Source organism: Limanda limanda, chromosome 3 (genome assembly GCF_963576545.1).
Source record: "Limanda limanda chromosome 3, fLimLim1.1, whole genome shotgun sequence".
In the NCBI taxonomy this organism is placed as follows: Eukaryota; Metazoa; Chordata; class Actinopteri; order Pleuronectiformes; family Pleuronectidae; genus Limanda; species Limanda limanda.
The window spans coordinates 7,530,708-7,548,521 of record NC_083638.1 but is presented as its reverse complement, the minus strand read 5'-3'; the positions used below and the strand labels follow the sequence as shown (position 1 = coordinate 7,548,521).

Here is a 17,814-nt window from a genome sequence, read left to right as displayed (position 1 = left end):
TCAAATCCATTATTAGAACCAGGCTCTGTTTCCAGGCTCCGGGCGAACGGGACCTTCCCCTCGCCCAAGAAACACATGACACCACACCACTGCACTCCAATCTGCAAAACCTTCCTTTTACTCTTAAATCAACAAACACTGTAAATACTGCGCAGGATAGTAAACCAGCACCTCTGAAACGAGGAAGCTTGTGGCTGAGAACTTGCAGGCTCATTGTGTAAAGCCACTCCTTGAATTTAAGGGACTTCTCACTAAATTGTCTGTGTTGTGGAAGAGTAATGTGATCAGCTGTTTCTTAGCTAGGGGGCTTTGCTACCTGCTCTGGGCCCCAGGAAGTCCCCTGCTTTGTCCCCCCTGTTTCAACGCCCCTGCAGATCTGGAGACTTTTAAAAAAACTTCTCAAAACCCACATGTTCAAAAAGGCTTTTGACCGTTAGTCCACTTTTTCTACATTATCTCCAGCAGGAGTCTTTCTATCAGAGTTTTTTACCTTGATAGACGATATTCAAATACAAGATTTATCATTGCTTTTCAAGTTATATCGTGTGTTCATTTAGATTTTGATAAAGGGGTCAACAACAGCATCAAGGAGTGTATGTTGAAAAGAGAGAGGAGAGTGAAATGAAAGATGAAGGTGAGCAGAGGAATGATAATTGATCTGTTTGGACCGGAGAGACACCTCAGGCCTGGAAACTCAGAGGAAACAGAAGAGATCTTCTCCTTCGCAGAGTCTTTTGTGTTTGTCCCAGGGACTCGAGGGGTTGTTGTGTCTGTCTGAGACCTTGAACTTCCGGGGACACGTTGGAAAGTTTCTCCAAGGTTTCAGGCTGCAGGACGAAACCCCCCCCAGCATCTTGATGCTGCGGCCGGCTGCTGAGCTGAGAGACGCTCGGAGTGAACAAGAGGGAAGTGAACCAGAAACAAAAAGAGACTTTCACAGCACTTTTAGTGATTTGGATATCCTCTGTTGGTTCGTCTTTGTGGCAGCTGCTTTTATTCCAAACTGCTGTATTGCTTTCATGAGCTTGTTTCAAAAGAAGACACTTTCTCTTGGCTCAGCGTGTCGTTGGGACCAGCGCCGCAGCTTGGCTTCCAAATCCTCTTCAAGGTGTCAAACGACGCGCCGGGATTCCACGGATTCCTGATGTCAGGCATCGCATACACACCTGATCAGTTTTCACTGTGGAGCCGCATGAACACAGCACTTTGAAAAGCTTCAAAAGACCCTGAGCTTTACCTTAGACCTCTGAGGTTTACACAAACACACACACACACACAAACACACACACACACACACACACACACACACACACACACACAGACGCTGCTGATAAATTCTCTTCGCTGATGCAACAACTTGTAAATTGTTGGGACAATGTACGAGGTGTGGATGGATTTCCCAGCTGTGCAAGCAGATTTACAGTGTGGACAAACCGTGTGGACATGTCTCGGACTCTGAGAAACATGATTATGGATGGACGGACGTCTGGAGCGAGGGTTATTCCTTCTCCAGGGGACACAAACGAGGCTCATGTGGACGGCCTTCCCGGACACGTCACCGTCCACACGTCCAACCGGTCCACCGCCGGGCGCCTGAGAACCTGAGAAAGCAGCCAGGAAATATGATGTTAGGGCTTCGTGGAGTCTGAGTTGTACGCAGTGTGCTGTGAAACACGTTCACCTCAGGGTTGTGTTACAGTTAATGCAGTGCGAGTGTGTTAAATGGCCGAGTGTGAGTCTTCCAGACAATATTGTCAAGGTTGTTTTGTGTTTAGTGCCCAATGTCGTGTTTATTCATCTTGACAGCAACAGTGTTCAGGGAGAAATTCATGTGAGAAGTCGGAAGAATGAATTTCAACACCTTCAAGACTGGAAATAACAAAATGTTTGCAACCAAATGTAAAGTTAAAGCTGCTTCAATCAATTTAATCTTATTAACTGTTGGTCAAATGCATGTGGAAGCTGATGCTCATTCCCAGACAGACATTATCCCCTGTACTGCAGTTCGGTTTCATGTTTTAGCTTCTTTCGAATATATTTGTTTTAATATTTTGTATTGGTTATATGTTATATGTTTTTGTTGTCATTCTTAATACCATTAAATGAAAAACACACTTTTTTGAAACATGCAATTTGCCTTTTTAGTTTGATCCATGTCCCATCCACTCACATGGAGGAGACAGGGTTTAAGAGCTATTCTTCCGCCAGCCACTAGATGGCAAACTTTGGGATGTGGTTCAATGTGAGATCTGCAGCCGGAATCTGCAGAAATTGCATTGCATAGAAATTAGTTTTAATAGATATATAGACGTCTGTTTGTGCACAGGTTGGACATCTGAACTCCGAAAGTGATAATATAGTTTACAGCTTGTTTCACGGCTGCTTCCTTGCATGTGACCTGCATCCATTAATTAACTGTAGAACAGAGACAGACAGGATTGTGTGAAATCACAAGTGGAGAGATAAACCAGAGCTGAGCTGCAGAGAGAGAGAGAAGGAGTTTGTGAACTTTACCAGAGCGAGGTGGTGAACTGCAGCCGACCTCCACCGCTCCGCTCTGCAACATGGATGAACTTGATTATGAAATAATAATCTGTGACTCCCAGCACTCGGCACTGTTTCAATGTTTCAGTGTTTGCTGGATGGATGTGTCAGTGAGCAGCAGATTCACAGAAGAGATTTGCTAAAAGACACTTTCACCAACTCCCTGCAGGTCGGTGTCACTCACACAACAACACAAGCATCAACCAGAGTACTTGAAGTCTTCACATGAAGGGAGTGTGGACGATGCATCTCCTCTTCCTCCCACTATCCAGAGTGAACCCGCCCCCCCATACATAAGCTCAACCAATCAAGAGTCAGTCTCAGCTGTCAATCATGACATTCACCCTGTTTTTACAGCATCAAATGACTAATTAAAACAAAACATACATCAGTGTGATAAGAACATCCTTACAATGACAGGAACCATCTTTGAGAAAATATTATTTAACGTGTATCTTAACTTTTTACATGGAGGAGGTATGATTCATGACCTGTCCTGCCTCCGGCCACACGATGATATTGAGAGGATGTGATATCATGAATTATCATATATTTTTATAACTGAATGGTTTAAAACAGTTAAAATAATAATTTCCTCTTGTTTTAACTTTGAAATCTGAATTTTTAACGTTTTTTAACAGAGGTGGAATTTGAGCAGCATCATTTTGCTGCATGTAGAGACATCACAACAATTTAATTCATAAATTTACTTTTATTCTTTATAGCTATCAACAAATGGTGTAAATCCCCAAACACATGAATAACAACACACACAAACACACACACACAATGACACACTGATTGTGATACAAAGTGATGCCGTCTGGTTTGTGTGTGCAGCCTTGTGTGCAGTTTTTTAACAATTCACAGCTTTTTCTGGTAAATTTAGTTCCACAGGACGGTCCAGCAAGTACCCGCTCACACACACACACAGACACACACACACATACATACAGAAAAACACACACACACACCAGCCTACATAATCCTGCTCCATCCACCAGCCGTGAGGTCGGGCCAATTACGGAGACCACCCACTGCGGCAGCGTCTTTTATCCTCTGAGGAGTTGTCAAGACTGACAGAAATTAAAGCATCCGCATATCAGGAGTATGGAGATTTGGGACTGTTGTGTTTCTTTAAGATTTTTTGTAAAAACTTTTCTCCCAAAACTCAAGAGTCAGTATCTTTCTAAAAATACAGTTTAAACGTGGAATATTGTATTTGTTTTGATAAAGTGTGTGTGTGTTGTTTCCTTGACTAGTTTGTGTGAACTCACAGGTCACACGTGTGCTTCAGTTATTAAGGTGGTATCTCTAACTGGTGGATGATGATGTCGTTATATGGAGTATAAATAACCTGTCAGAGTACAATTGTTGTATCTACAGTTATGTAAATAGCGTGTAAGCTACACTAACAAAATCAGAGCAGAAAAGACGTCACTCACGTACTGTCGATTGAGTTGCTAATTAAATTCCTTACATAATAAACATATATAGGTGTAGACAGGCCAGGCAGTATCGAGATGTGATGTATATATTGGTGCACGTGAACAGTAGGAGTAGATATTGTCAGAAGTAGCCGTGATGTCAGAAGTACAAAGGCTAACCTCCTCCTGTGTCCTCTAGAGAAATACTCCAGTAACATACATAGTACACATGTAGTACTCTCATGACACATCTGGTTGTGTCATGAGAGTACTACATGTGTACTACATGTTTGTCAGCTGCTATCAACAAGGCTGTGTGAGGAGATTGTGTTTGTGATTTGTTGTGCACAGCGGACGATTCTTCAAATTCTCATGTAAGTAAATCAACTGCCACTAAACACGGGATTAACGGTTGACCACCTTTTAAATTGCTCTTCAGAGTATCGCTTTAATCTGTGAAAATGTGAATAATATAAGTAAAGAAATACGTAAGCGCATTAATCCGTCGCTCACCTCAGCAAAGCCGACAGTGTATTGACATTAATCTCGCAGCTGCACATTCAGCAACCCCCGTTTGCAATAATTAGCTATAAGAGGACGCTGTAATGAAATTTTAAACCCCAACGTCAGCTGTCAAACACCTGCAACGCCCCCCCCGAGCACAGCCCGCTGCCTCCTGACGTACGGCGATTTAAAACAAACAATGAAGAAAGGGAACGTTTAATTCTGATAATCCAGTGAGCATGTGTTGCACGTGTAAAACTGCAGGAATCCCCATGGAAGAACAGCTTAACACTTTCATTCCTTCTTTACAGCAACGTTTTTGCCCAATTATTTCCATTTCCTCTGCAACGTATGTACAGATGCAGATGTGTCGGCACTGATGTTGTGTATTTTTGCGTGTGCAGTTTCCCTGGCAGCTCCGTAAACACAGATGTAGCTCCGGTAAACACACGGCTGAGGAGGAGGAGGTCTGAAGTCAGGGGGACGGCCACTGACGGGTCAGAGACACCCAGCAAGGCTGAGTGTGTTGTTCAGCACACACACTGTGTCTGCTCCTACACACAGTGGTAAATGGATTGTGTTTATGTAGAGCTGCTCATGGTCTCATTGACCACTCCCCGCACTTTACAGTACAAGCCACATTCAGCTACTCACACACATCATCACACAGTTGTGTAGGAGCCGGGGATTGAACCTCCGACCTTCTGGATGTATAGAAGACGACCAGTTCTTTCTGTTCATCTCTGTTTTTGTGGCAACAGGGAAAAGTTGAAGAGCCGATGTCCTTTTCATAGAGGAATTAATCATTCGTTGCTCATTATCTTGCTACATTGCAAAATAGAAAGTTAGAAAAGGCCACATCATTCACAGAGCATGTGGACCGGAGGAGCCAGGGATCAAACCCCCGACCTCCGGGCCAGTGGATGACCCGCTCTACCTCCTGGGCCTCGGCCGCCCACGATGTTTGTGTCCAAAATAATTGATTATGATATGATTTATAACATTTGATGTAAGAGCCACATAAAATAGTTCCCATGCAAATGTTCTGAGAAGGTCAACAAACTTCAACAAAGTGAGATATTTACGATTTGGAATTTGACTTTAAGAGATAAGGAAAGATGGTTTAAGTTAGTGTAAGTCGATAATGTCGTCTAATATTTTTAGTTCAGTTTATTGAAATAAAAAATCACATTTAAGTGAGAAATATCACGTCTTAACTCACCCACAGCTGTTAGGGCCACTGTGCCGACATTTAAATAATACTTTTATAAATCTTGAAATCTGTGGCCCTAGAAGTCTGAATGTCGTCATATTAAGTCTCCGTCATTTTGTCATACTTTAAATTGAATATACTGCACACTCAAAAATACACAAGCACAATAATTTTGTGTGACAGTTGGGGATAAGGGGTCACAAAGGGTCAAGAGCGAAACCCCGGGTCCCTTTAAAGAACATTGAGATTGTATCTGACTCCTCATATGTACACAGGTTGTTTGTGGTGAACTGTACATGATGAATTTGACCACAGACAGCGAGGAAACCTTTTAATAAATGAGTTTGCCATGCGGCGCTCTCCTTGTACCACATTCATGGGGACGTGTGTGTGTTTGTGTGCCTGCGTACGTGTGTCACGACCGGCGGTTTGTGGACTTTCCGACTGTGGCTTCTCCGAAGCCCAGCTGACTCTATAAATACTGTGCGGAGCTTTACATAAGTGTGGTTGTCATTAATGTGGCCGCCTCTCCTCCTCGGCAGCACCAACACACACTTAGTGTCGCTCACAAATAGCTGCTGCTCGAGTTACGGCCCATCGACCGTCCCTGGTCCTTTTTATTTAAAGAAGCAGAATTATGGGAAATAAAATGTTCCAGTATTTACAGATGATAAATGCAGACACACTCACGGCTGTGTTGGACTGGTAGAGCTTTTTTAACTGGTTTTTCCAGACCCATTCAGTCAAACTCCAGGTGATAAATCACAGAAGAAGTGCAGAGAAATCGATCTAAACTTGAGGGAGTAAGTCATCATTTCTAAATTCAGGGGAAAACTTCCACTCTCACAACAGCTCGGCTAGTCCAGAATGAATAGAGGCCTATGCAGTTTATGGGGAAGAGACAACTCCAGGTTGACAGACTCACACTCACACTTTCTCATCAACTGACAATCTGTCAAAAGAACAGACGCCACAGATGTTGGATTAAAGAATTACAGACTATTAAAGCATTGGGTCGAAATTAAAATGATTAATTGCTGCTCAAGCTTTTCTCTCCTTTCTTTTCCCTGTTTGATTTGATTTGCACCTTTTCAATCAAAGTGAAATATCTGTCATGCATCACAAGCCACTTTAAGACTTTCACAGGTTTCTTTCAGAGCTGTGAGGTCATCACCTTCGCCAAGGAGGTTATGTTTTTTGTCTGGTTTGTTTCTTTTGCAGGATTACACAAAAACAACTGGATGGATTAACACAAAACTCTGTGGAAGGTCCGGGAAGAATCGATCAAACTTTAGTGTGAATCTGGATCAGGGGAGGTAACTTTTTTGACTTGTTTTCAACATTTTTGGTTGATTTCTCAGAGAACAACTCATGGATAAAAAAATATCAGTCATTATATTTATAATAATGTCAATCTAATTCTCTGTGGGTTTGTCCCCATGAATCATTAAAGTCATTACGGTATTTATTGCAACAGTTCATTGTCTCTGCATTGATGGAAGACACCCAAAAAGTAAAGAGAACTTAGAAGTGTGATAAAAAAAAAGACGAGCGAGCAGAGAGATGAAGCAAAAAAGAAAGGAGGCACATGAAAGAGGAGGAGGCCATGATGGAGGAGGCCCGGGGGGGGGCGGGGGGGGGTGCAATGAAACACCTCTCACACCCTTGTCACTCACACGTCAGCGAGGAGGGCAAACCCCTGCTGCAGATTAATTACTCAGAGCCATTCACTGAGGGAATTTTGGGGATTTTTCTCCCTCGTCCCGTTTGACGGACACACACCTCTGCCCCGGGGACACTCTACCCCCCCCGCTCGCTCTGTTAGAGTGTAAACGGGATGAAGAGAGAATAACTCCTCGCTGGCTTTGAACTGGAGCTCACGGAAAAAAAAAGCTGTTGTTGCCTCAAGGACACGAGCGACACACGTTTGACAGTTTGCGAAGCCAAAGACATTTATAGTTGTAGGCTACTTTGAGATAATTACTTTTTCCTTTTGGTTTCCCTCTTCCCCCCCCCAACACAACTACTGGATGAATTTCCACTAAAACCTTGGAAGGACGGGACATGAGCCAAGAGAGAAATCATTCAATTTGTGTGTAGATCCAGAAAAAGGGGCAGAATCTTTCATTCGCTTCCCTTAACATTTTGAGGCAGGGCTTGATTTCCTTGGAATAATTCATGGTCCTTGATTTAAAATATAAATCTAACACTTAAAATACAATAATAATTTAACATATAAAGACAGATGTTGAGTTACTGGTTCTTCTCACTATCCAGAAAGGAGGCCAAAGGATCCTGGATACAAACGCTGTCACCTTTTTTGGTGTCATGTTAGGTCGATAAGAACGACCTGACATGACAGAAACCGTCTTCAAGGAAAACGTACTGAACGTGCACTTGTTAAATTTGGCCCATGTCCCCTCTGCTAACATGGAGGAGAGTGGATTTATGAGCCATACTGCAGCCCAGCCACCAGGGGGCTTTATACACAGTGCAATGGATCCTTGATATTTCAGAAGGAAACACTGAGCTCTCTCTTTATTACATGATATTTCCCTTTTTTAAAACTATTGTTGGATCAATTGTTCCTTCTTTATCAAATGATGAAAAAACTGAAATATGACGGGTTATGATTTATGTAAAAGCTGAAGTCAGGAGGCTTCTGAAGATGAGCTCAGGGGTCAATGTTTAAAAAACTGACATATATGAGGAAGGTGAGGGGAGAAAGGTCTGCACGCCACACACACAGACACATACACACACACACAGACACACACACACACACAGCTCAATGCATGTCCCCTTCATGGGTCACATGAGATAAGAGGAATACTATATCAAGGTTCATCCTCCTCCTCCTCCTCCTCTTCCTCCTCTCTTCTTCTCTCCTCATCTTTTGAAGTTAACACCTCCTCTCTGTACAGTAGAGAATCACTTACAGGTGTATTAAAACTGTCAGCCTATAACTCTGCACAATGGAGGTGGCTCAAGGCCAAATGTGCATGTGTGTGTGTGTGTGTGTGTGTGTGTGTGTGTGTGTGTGTGTGTGTGTGTGTGTGTGTGTGTGTGTGTGTGTGTGTGTGTGTGTGTGAGGGTCGTAGCTTATGGGCTAGGTAGCAGCGAGGATATGAGTCAGATCCAGTTCAGTACAATGGTGCTTTGTGAGCGTGTCAGACAGGAATGTGTATGATGGGAAGGATGAACCGTGCCAGATGGTGCTGTGTGTCAGTAACTCTGGTTTTCCTCTCGCTCTTTTCTCTGTGCTCTTCTTTTTTCATCCTCCTCTTCAACTCTCCTCCTCCTCCTCCTTCTCCTCCTCCTCCTCCTCCTCCTCCTCCTCCTCCTCCTCCTCCTCCTCCTCCTCCTCCTCCTCCTGCTCTCACATCGGTGAATCCTTTCACATGTCCTCCACCGTCACAGAGGAATGTGACCCGAGCAGAGTCAAAGTGATACTCTGGAGGATGATGTTCCAGCTTTGACATGTATCCGCACATGGGTATGCACGGGGGTGTGTGTGTGTGTGTGTTGGTGATGTGGGGGGGAGTGGGGGTCTATTGTGTTGTGAAAGCAACTTTCAAAGATTAGTGTGAGAGTCTAAACCTCCAAAAATCCCCAAATCTGCCCCTCATTTAACCAAACAAGGCTTTAGTATTAAGTTTACATGTGGACGATAATCCAGAGGAATTTCTGTGGGCCGCTGTGGAAATCTCAGACAACATTACGTTTGTGTACAAACACAGATCAATGACGACGGAATAACTGAGGTCGATTCTTTAAAGTTTTCTGTCCTGAGAATTCTGCTTGAAAAACCTCTTTAAAAAAAAACTTTGGGGGGGCATGTGCACCACCCACAGGCTTATATAGTGCAAGAAAAACTCCGAAACAGGACGTTGGTTATTCTGCTGCCAGGTTTGGTTTTGCTAAACTAATTCAAACATTAATTTCAATTGAAAATATAAGTCACGTCTTCACCACCGTTGCCGATGATATGACGATATCGTGAAATACTTACAGTGAAATGAAAAATACAGCTGACTGGTTATTAACGTACAGTGTGGTTTTAATACGTCATTTCAAAGTTAAAGCAGAGCCGCACCAAGCGGATATGTCACAAATAAAAAAGGCTAAATGAAATGAATAAAAACCAGGGATTCCTCTTCCCCAGAACCAATCTGACCTGAAGGAGGTTTTGTATTTTATCCTAAATGGAACCAGTGTTGGAACCTTTACACCTGGGCTACACTGCATGGGTGAGATAAGCAACACTTCCTGTTTCTAACCAGGTGAAAGGACTCCTGCACTTTTGTACAATTCTTCAAAGCCAGGACGCAGAGAAGCTGGACATATCTGCAAACATGACGTGCATGTGCCAAACTGCCAGTGAGGAATCCAGATGCAGGTTCACTTATAGTGCTGACTTCATATTCACCATGATGTGCATGTGCCAGTGTTTTTTAGTCTTTTTGGTGTAATTCCAGTTCACCTCCATATTTTCATAGCTGCGTTTCAACATAGATGTCACCTCCTGTAAAACACGAAAGGGAAATGATGTCAGTGTGTCCCGAAACCGCTGCTTCCAAACCCCGGTGAAGAAATGAGCCGCCTCTCAGGGCGAGAACACTCGACACTATTCAACAACTCTGTGAAGCAGTTTGATTACACTACAGCTTAAACCAACATGGGACCGTTTTCTTCTCGACCTTTTCATCAGGCGGCTGTTTTTCTGAGATTTTTAAGACACGTTTGACAGCGTAAAGTCAAAGAGGCCAAAATAGTTTTTAAAATATAGTTTTTAGATTCACCAATCGGGCCGGATATCCACACATTGATGGATTAATTAGAATTGCTCCCCAAGGGACAAATAAAGTTGTTTTGAATTCAACGTGATCGTTCAATTATTAGTTTATCCATGTCCCATCTTCTAACATGGAGGAGGTGGGGTTCGTGGCCTATTTTGCAGCCAACCACCAGGGGGAAATAAAGATGATTTACCTTCACTTCAGAGCACTGACATGTAATTTATCTTTATTTACATTCTATGATCTATGAACATATTTCAATGTTTTAAATCATTGCTCAGATTTCTTGCCTCAAACATCACTGAATAGAAGGAGTTCAAACTTTGCTTATTTATTATTGCAGTGCGATTTTTTATTTTGTTTCTCCTCTGGAATGAATCTTCAAGCGTTGAACCCTTCATATCTTTCCACCAAAATAAAAGTTGTAAATGTGAACTAGTTTAGACATAATTTAGCAGAGCGGGTTTGGCCTGTGTGTGAATCACAACAACAGCATGTCTCCCTGTTTGAACTGTCTCTCTTACGCCGACACACACACACACACACACGGTAGTCGACACAAACAGCCATCACAAAGGAACTAAGCTGAGGATTTATTGTGCTGGTGCGGTTGGAGGAACTTACATGAAAACTCTGTGATCCACGGATTCTCCAGTCGCCGCCCTCCCTCTGCCGTGATGATTCTCATACCGGCAGCTGGAGTCACCGTATTAAGCTGCGATTACTCCGTCTGCTCGTCGTGTGTTTTTCAGCAGCACAAGCTACTTTTTCCCTCCATATTTAAAAATGCATTTGATTTCTCTTTGGTTTTTCCTTCTGCCAAATTACAAAAATAAGTGACCACATGGGACTTAGGGGGTATTTTGGCTGCCCTGGATCCTGGAGGTAAAAGTTGAATTCATTTTTTGCACATGTTCAGTGATGTACAGTTCCAAGCAATTCCAAAACCTGGAGGGACATGCAATTCTCCTTGTATCTCATCTGTAAAGTCAAACATGTAATCTAATATTCTGCTGAACCAGTTAACTGATTTTATTACAGTGTTTTTCACAGATATATCTTCAAACTCTGACGTGTTATGTTCCCAAAATGACTCGGCATAAAGTCACAAACTCTGAGACACAATGACGTAGTTAAATCATTACATTTCAGCCCATTTCTATATCATCTATAATCAAATATAAAAGCAAACATATCGTAAAAATTAACACTTGAACAAACAAAATGACAAGAAATGTATTTGTGGTGTACTTTGAATTTTTAGTTTGGTCCATGTCCCATCTGCTAACATGGAGGAAGCAGGATTTAAGACACATACTGTACCCAGCCACCAGGTGGAGATGGTCACCTATATCTTTATATTCATTACATTTTAAGAAGTGAAAAAGCGCCCCCCAGAGGTCGATCATTGTGTTGTGAGTGAAACCGTGGTCAACGTGGGTCAGGTGAGGTTTACATCTTTGGATTGAGAAGAAAAGAAAAAGTGTGAATGGACGTGATTCTTAAACTAATTATTTGGAAAAAAGCAAAATCCTTCAAATCAAATGAAGCAAATCACACAGTTTGTTAATGATATGAAAATAAGGGCGGAAACTACAAGGTTGACATGTCGGCATCAAATAGTGAAACTCAGTCTGTGCCCGCTGGTGTTTGCACTGATGCTCCAGAATGTGTGTGTTTTCTGGTTTTAGCTTATACATGCTGTTATTTTATGTTTTCTCCTTCACCAGCGGCGACTCTAAAACATCTGTGGGTGTGATTGGTTGTTTGCACGTCGGCCCTGCGACACACGGGCGACCTCTCTCGCCCCAATGTCGGCTGTGATTGGCTCCAGCGCCTCCACGACCCTCAGAGGATGAGCGGCACCTGACATATTTACACACATGCTGATTAGAGTCGATGGCCAGGTATTGCACTAGTCTTACAGCACGTCGTAAACAGACTGCGGCCTCGTTAAAATGCACACAGCGACTCGGACATACGGATACAGGTGACGTGGACTTGGGGGGGGTGAACCCCTGAGACTGGAGCTGGAATCTGCGTATATAGTGTCTGCGTAATTGAAAGATTGATGTTTGAATACCATGTTTGAAGAAATGATTGTGTGAAAAACACCAGGACCCTGAAACTGATCCCTTTTAACTTCATTACCGACATTGTTTTCCTGCTTTTCTTACAGTGACACTCTGATGCTCTCAGTAGAAGAATCACATCCTGCTTGTGTGTTGTCAGATCTTTCTGCTCCTGTTTGTTTGGGATTTAACTCTGATTTTATTTCCTTGTGACTGGAGACTGGTTTGTGCTCCTTGCTTCTGTAATTGTATTCTTTGTGAATTGAGCACCACCTTGTGGAGAGTTTGTGCAGATTGCATGATCCCATGTGGTATCTGGTGCAGCTTATTATAAAGAACATCACATGTCACATTTTTAAACAGGTTATTTTAATTGCACATAAATTTAAGACAAGTCACATTCACCCATTAACACATGTTCATATAGTGCTTACATAGGCAACATTTAAAAGACATTATCCTGCCCTAGGACACTTCAGAATGCAGACCAGAGGCTCCAGGGATCAAATCAACAACCTAGTGGTTAGTGGACGACCCTCTGGTTCACAGCCGCCTGGTATTCATGACACCGAAACAGAATAAGTCAGATCACACAGAATAAATCACAACCCAAGAATCACGAAAAATGAATAAGGAAAAAGAAAGAAGTGAAAGTGAAGCACCGAATAATTATCTTATTTACATGAAAGAAAATTAACAAAATAAAAAAAACACATGCACCGATTCCACAGAGGCAGCTAAGTTTTAAACTTTGGATCATGATGAGGTGAGCAGATGCAGGTGAGATCCAACCACCTGACGTGGGACAAACACACAGACACACACAGACATGCACAGACACACCTGTAATATTACATTGCTTTACACATGCATACGGACTATAGACTCAGCACCAGCTCCCACAAGTGGTTAAAGGCTAAACTGCACTTAAACTGGATCATTTCTCTTCTTTCCTGGCCTCTGATCTTTGCTTCTTCAGACTGAGACGCTGCACTGAAAAAATGTCAAGATTACTTAAAGGTTGGTTGTTGTCTTTTTTCATATTTGGCTCAAACGTTATTCTTGGATGTGTATGTTAAAAGAGGGATATTCTATTACGTTCAGAACATTCAAGGATGACTCCTTGGAAAGGAATTGGCTCCATCTTTTCAAAGTTATTCAGACATTAGTGCGAAGTGTATCGTATTGTTTTGGTGCCCATCTCAGGCGGATGATGTTTATGTCGCTTATGTCACCATAACTATGGTCCCAGCAATACTCGGGGGGGAGCAGCTTGCTTGGTTTGTTCAGCCAGAAGTACTTGTTGAGGTGACTCTCATCGTGCCACAGAGCCTCCACGTTATTTATTTTGTCCTCCATGATGCTCAGGTAGCAGGCGTCTGTCAGATTCTTCACGTTGGCACACAATCCTCCAAAGATGGCAGCATGGTAGTAGAAATCTCCAGTTTCCATGAAGGCTGTGGATTTCTTGTTTTTGTCATAGCTCCACTCTTCCTTTGGAAGTTTGTAGAAATACGCGTGGATCAAAGCCACAGAATCCCCCAGAGCCTCTGAGCCGAACCTCGCTTCAAACACTTGATCCACATCGAAGCAGAAGATGTATCTGAAGCTGGAAGCAATCTCCGATTCTATGAGATCCGATATCATACTCATGCGCATCATAGAGATGTCCTGCCATCTGGTGTACATTTTCACCTTGATAACCTTGAGGTGTCGCTTAGGGCCGAGCTTGATTTGCGGTACCTTCTCTGGTGAATCTGTAAACACGTAGTACGTCACTGGTAACCCCGACATAAAGTGTTGTTCTGCTGAGGTCAGGAAATCCTTGCAGTAGGCATCCAGGTACCTGAGATAGAGACAACAAAACACAAATTGACTGTGCCATAGTCCAACTGATCATTTGCACTTTGTTCAGTTGGAGTCAGGTAGCGTTTCTAAATCGTCACCCACATTTGGAAAAAGTATGACGAATGAAAATGTCTGCATCTCAGCAGTCACAATATTCACAGGGTAAACAAACCTGCCCACAGCAAACACAGTGAGAGCCACGGACGACCGGAGTTGAATATGCAGCTCATCATAAGCCTTCCCGTCAAATATCCCCTTCCACATGATCGGTCCATTCCAGGATGTCATTGTTTTAACCTTCCGTCTGGCCCTGGAATTAGATGAAATATGAAAACAAAGTTGACGATGAAGATGAACAGATTAATTTGAAGCCTCAGTCTCGAAACTCAATTTGCAAGATTTATTATAAATGGATGAATATACAACCAATCATAACAATAAGATGTGCGACGGAGTGAAACGTCTGGAAGATCTTTATCTGTAGTTTGTTTTCGCAGAAAATATAACTTCCGTTCTTCCATTTAAGACGGATGAAAATCAGGGAAGTCCGGATCCACCAAGCTGAGATGAAGTGATTTGTGTTACCTCAAAGCTCGCTGCTGTTCCATGAGACAACCTGCGCTTCAAAAACTTTGCTTCGCTCTGTGATCTGTTTAGTTTAGCACGAGGGTCAGATCTCTTACCCAAAGTTAAGGTCGGCATCTATGTTCCTCCTCTCTTCTTTCTCTCTGGGCAGCGGCGGGTTTTCTTCAATGGAAACAAATCTAAAGGATCTTTTAAAAAAAAAAACATTGTCATGACAGTGAAGTAAATTGAGGTGATTCTGGCAATGAAATGACATCATCTCACACAGAAAGTTCTGCAGCTGTTCAGGAAGAGCGTGAAGTTTTTTCACCTGGTGTATAAAAAGGGGAAGCTGAGCACCAACATCACAAAACAGAGGCCGAGCCCCCATTTCGTCACAGTATTTCGGAGCCGACTGCAACGATAGAAAAGCAGGAAATGAACAAGTTGAATTTCTTATAATATATAGTTACAAAATATTTCACTTCATATCTTTACAGCCTTACAAGTGAAATGTAAGTTGAAGAGACATTCAGCAAGAACATGAAGCACAGTGACGACATATTAAAAGGTGAATACTGTAAAGTCTGTACGATAAAAGCAAGAGCACAGCGATAAACAGAATAACAAGGAAAAGTAAAGTGGAACTTAGTGATTGAAGTAAAGGAAGAGTGTTAGGCCTCCGAGGATGAATGCTGTCTACTGAGTGATATTCTATTTTAAAATATATCAAAGCAAAGGCCACTAATTACCTCCACCGACACGGTTGTGTTATCACTTGTTTTGTAGGATTACGCAAAAAAAAGGAACAAACCAATTACCTCTGAACTCGGCGGAGGGGTGGGGCCTGAGTCTGGCAGGAAGCAATTCAATTTCAGTTCAATTCAATTTAACGTCTATTGCACCAACTCACAACTAACATTCTCTCGAGGCAGGAAGTAAGTTCAAGAGCTTTAGAGAATCTTTTCAAAAAAGGAATATCTGAGCAAAGAGTTACCTCATCGCTTGGAAACTTTCCAGCAAACAAGCTCAACCACGATTATGGCTTCTGGTGATGGTGGTAAAACTTTACCTTTGAGGGAATAACAGCATTTTAACCATTAACAAATGAAAACATTTTCAAGTCAACCAACAAATAGCATCTTACTCAGAGCAATGGCTTCCTGTAGGAATAATAATAAAGATTAATAAGTTGTATTTTTCTAGCGCTTTTCAAATATTTTTTCCGCACTGTGTTTTTTGAACAAATGAAATGCATGTTTTTCATGAAAACAAAAGTAACAGTGGCTTGGACAAGTTTGAGGATCTTTTATTATATTCGCAAAAAACTTAAAACTACATTAATAATGTGAAAAAGTTTCAAACGTAATGATAAATCTGACTTGTAGCCACTGACTCAAAAAGAAGAACTGAAGAGGATTTAGAAGAAGAAGTTAACACATCCCGTATTAGTCACAATTAAAAGTTGAAGACAAAGAAATGTTTGTATGAAACTGAGTTTCTGCCAAGTCAGGGTTTCAGGTTGTCGAGCTCCATCAGCAAACTCTGAGACATGTTTACCTTCCTGTGTAAAGGTTTTTTTCACCGGCGTGGATTTGGTGAAGATGAACAAGCAACGCCGGTCAGCAAGCTGAGTTTGGATTTTCCTCTGGTGTCACGATCCAAATGGCAAAAGCCGCCGTGTAAGAGTCAAGGAAGTTATCACTGTTTCCCCGACCACTGCCACTAATTCAGCAGGTGTGTCTGCTACCTGCAGAGAGGGCGTGGTTCCTCTCACTGAGGGGAGGGAATCAGGTTTTTCACCACGGAACAGCCCTGCCTCTTTTCAGAGACGTGACGATGAGGAGGAAATATGTATCCTCAAAAACAACAAACCTAAACCAGCTCTAATGATAAGCTTTATATGTGTGTGTGTGTGTGTTCACACTTTGACAAAGACAGAATAATGACAGGACACCATGAGATTAGCATTAACACTTTTAAATAAGGAATTCACTCCTAAAAAAAAAAAGTCCAAAATAAAAAGAAATTTCACGTACTACATTTTGAATCAATACAATGTCATATTTATAATTAGATATTACAGTTGTTGTGCAATAATGGTTAGGAGTGATGCCATAATATGGTGTGCCTTTAGGCCTTCAATAAATTTGGTTATCAAAATAAAATATAAACATTAAATCATAACTTTAGTTTGTTAAAGTTCTGTCGGGCACCACCCTTCACAGAAGGGAAAAGTTAGCCAATTTATTGATTAAGATCAGTCTCATTTAGATCTAGTTCACTCTCAATATTTACTATTACAGATTATGTAATGACCAGTGAGGGTTTACGGAGTTCTTGACAGTGTAGAGGTTGGCAAAATTCACTTATGCAACATTAATAAAAGAACATTTGTGAAAGCAAAACATTTATTATGAATATAATAAAGTATAAAACACAAATTACTAACAGAGTACGAACTTAAACAAAGATGTGTGTGTGTGTGTATGTAAATTAGGGTGCTTTCAAAATGGTGGTTGACCAAGAAAGTAACACCTTCCTGTGGGCTCCTAAGATGGTAGCCCCCCCCCTTCTTCTGGAGTGGGGGAGTAGATAAGTAGGTAGAGATATGCGAGGTGTCTGTGTTGATGTGAAGCAGATAATGAGTCAGAGAGACCTACAAAGGAAGCTTGTGAAGAGCATTACAAACTAACCCTACTTTCATTTAACTTATAACCACAATATCACACATATATCAAACTTATAAACACCACACAGAATCAAATAAACAGTCTTGCTTAGCTCAGTAGAATTATTAAGCCCAGTATGTTACCAGTCTTTAGAAAGGGAGAAAGTTGCTG

The 17,814-nt window shown here is 41.9% G+C and overlaps 1 protein-coding gene across 1 annotated transcript; it reads right to left on the bottom strand.

Annotated features, from left to right (window-relative positions):
- Positions 1-13,717: 13,717 nt before the first annotated feature.
- On the bottom strand, positions 13,718-15,973 carry LOC132998853 (N-acetyllactosaminide alpha-1,3-galactosyltransferase-like). The gene is made up of 3 exons (XM_061068600.1): positions 15,969-15,973; positions 14,580-14,717; positions 13,718-14,405 (listed from the first exon to the last, which is right to left on the bottom strand). Exons 1-3 carry the CDS (start codon positions 15,971-15,973, stop codon positions 13,718-13,720), a joined length of 831 nt encoding a protein of 276 aa, XP_060924583.1.
- Between the last annotated feature and the right edge of the window lie 1,841 nt (positions 15,974-17,814).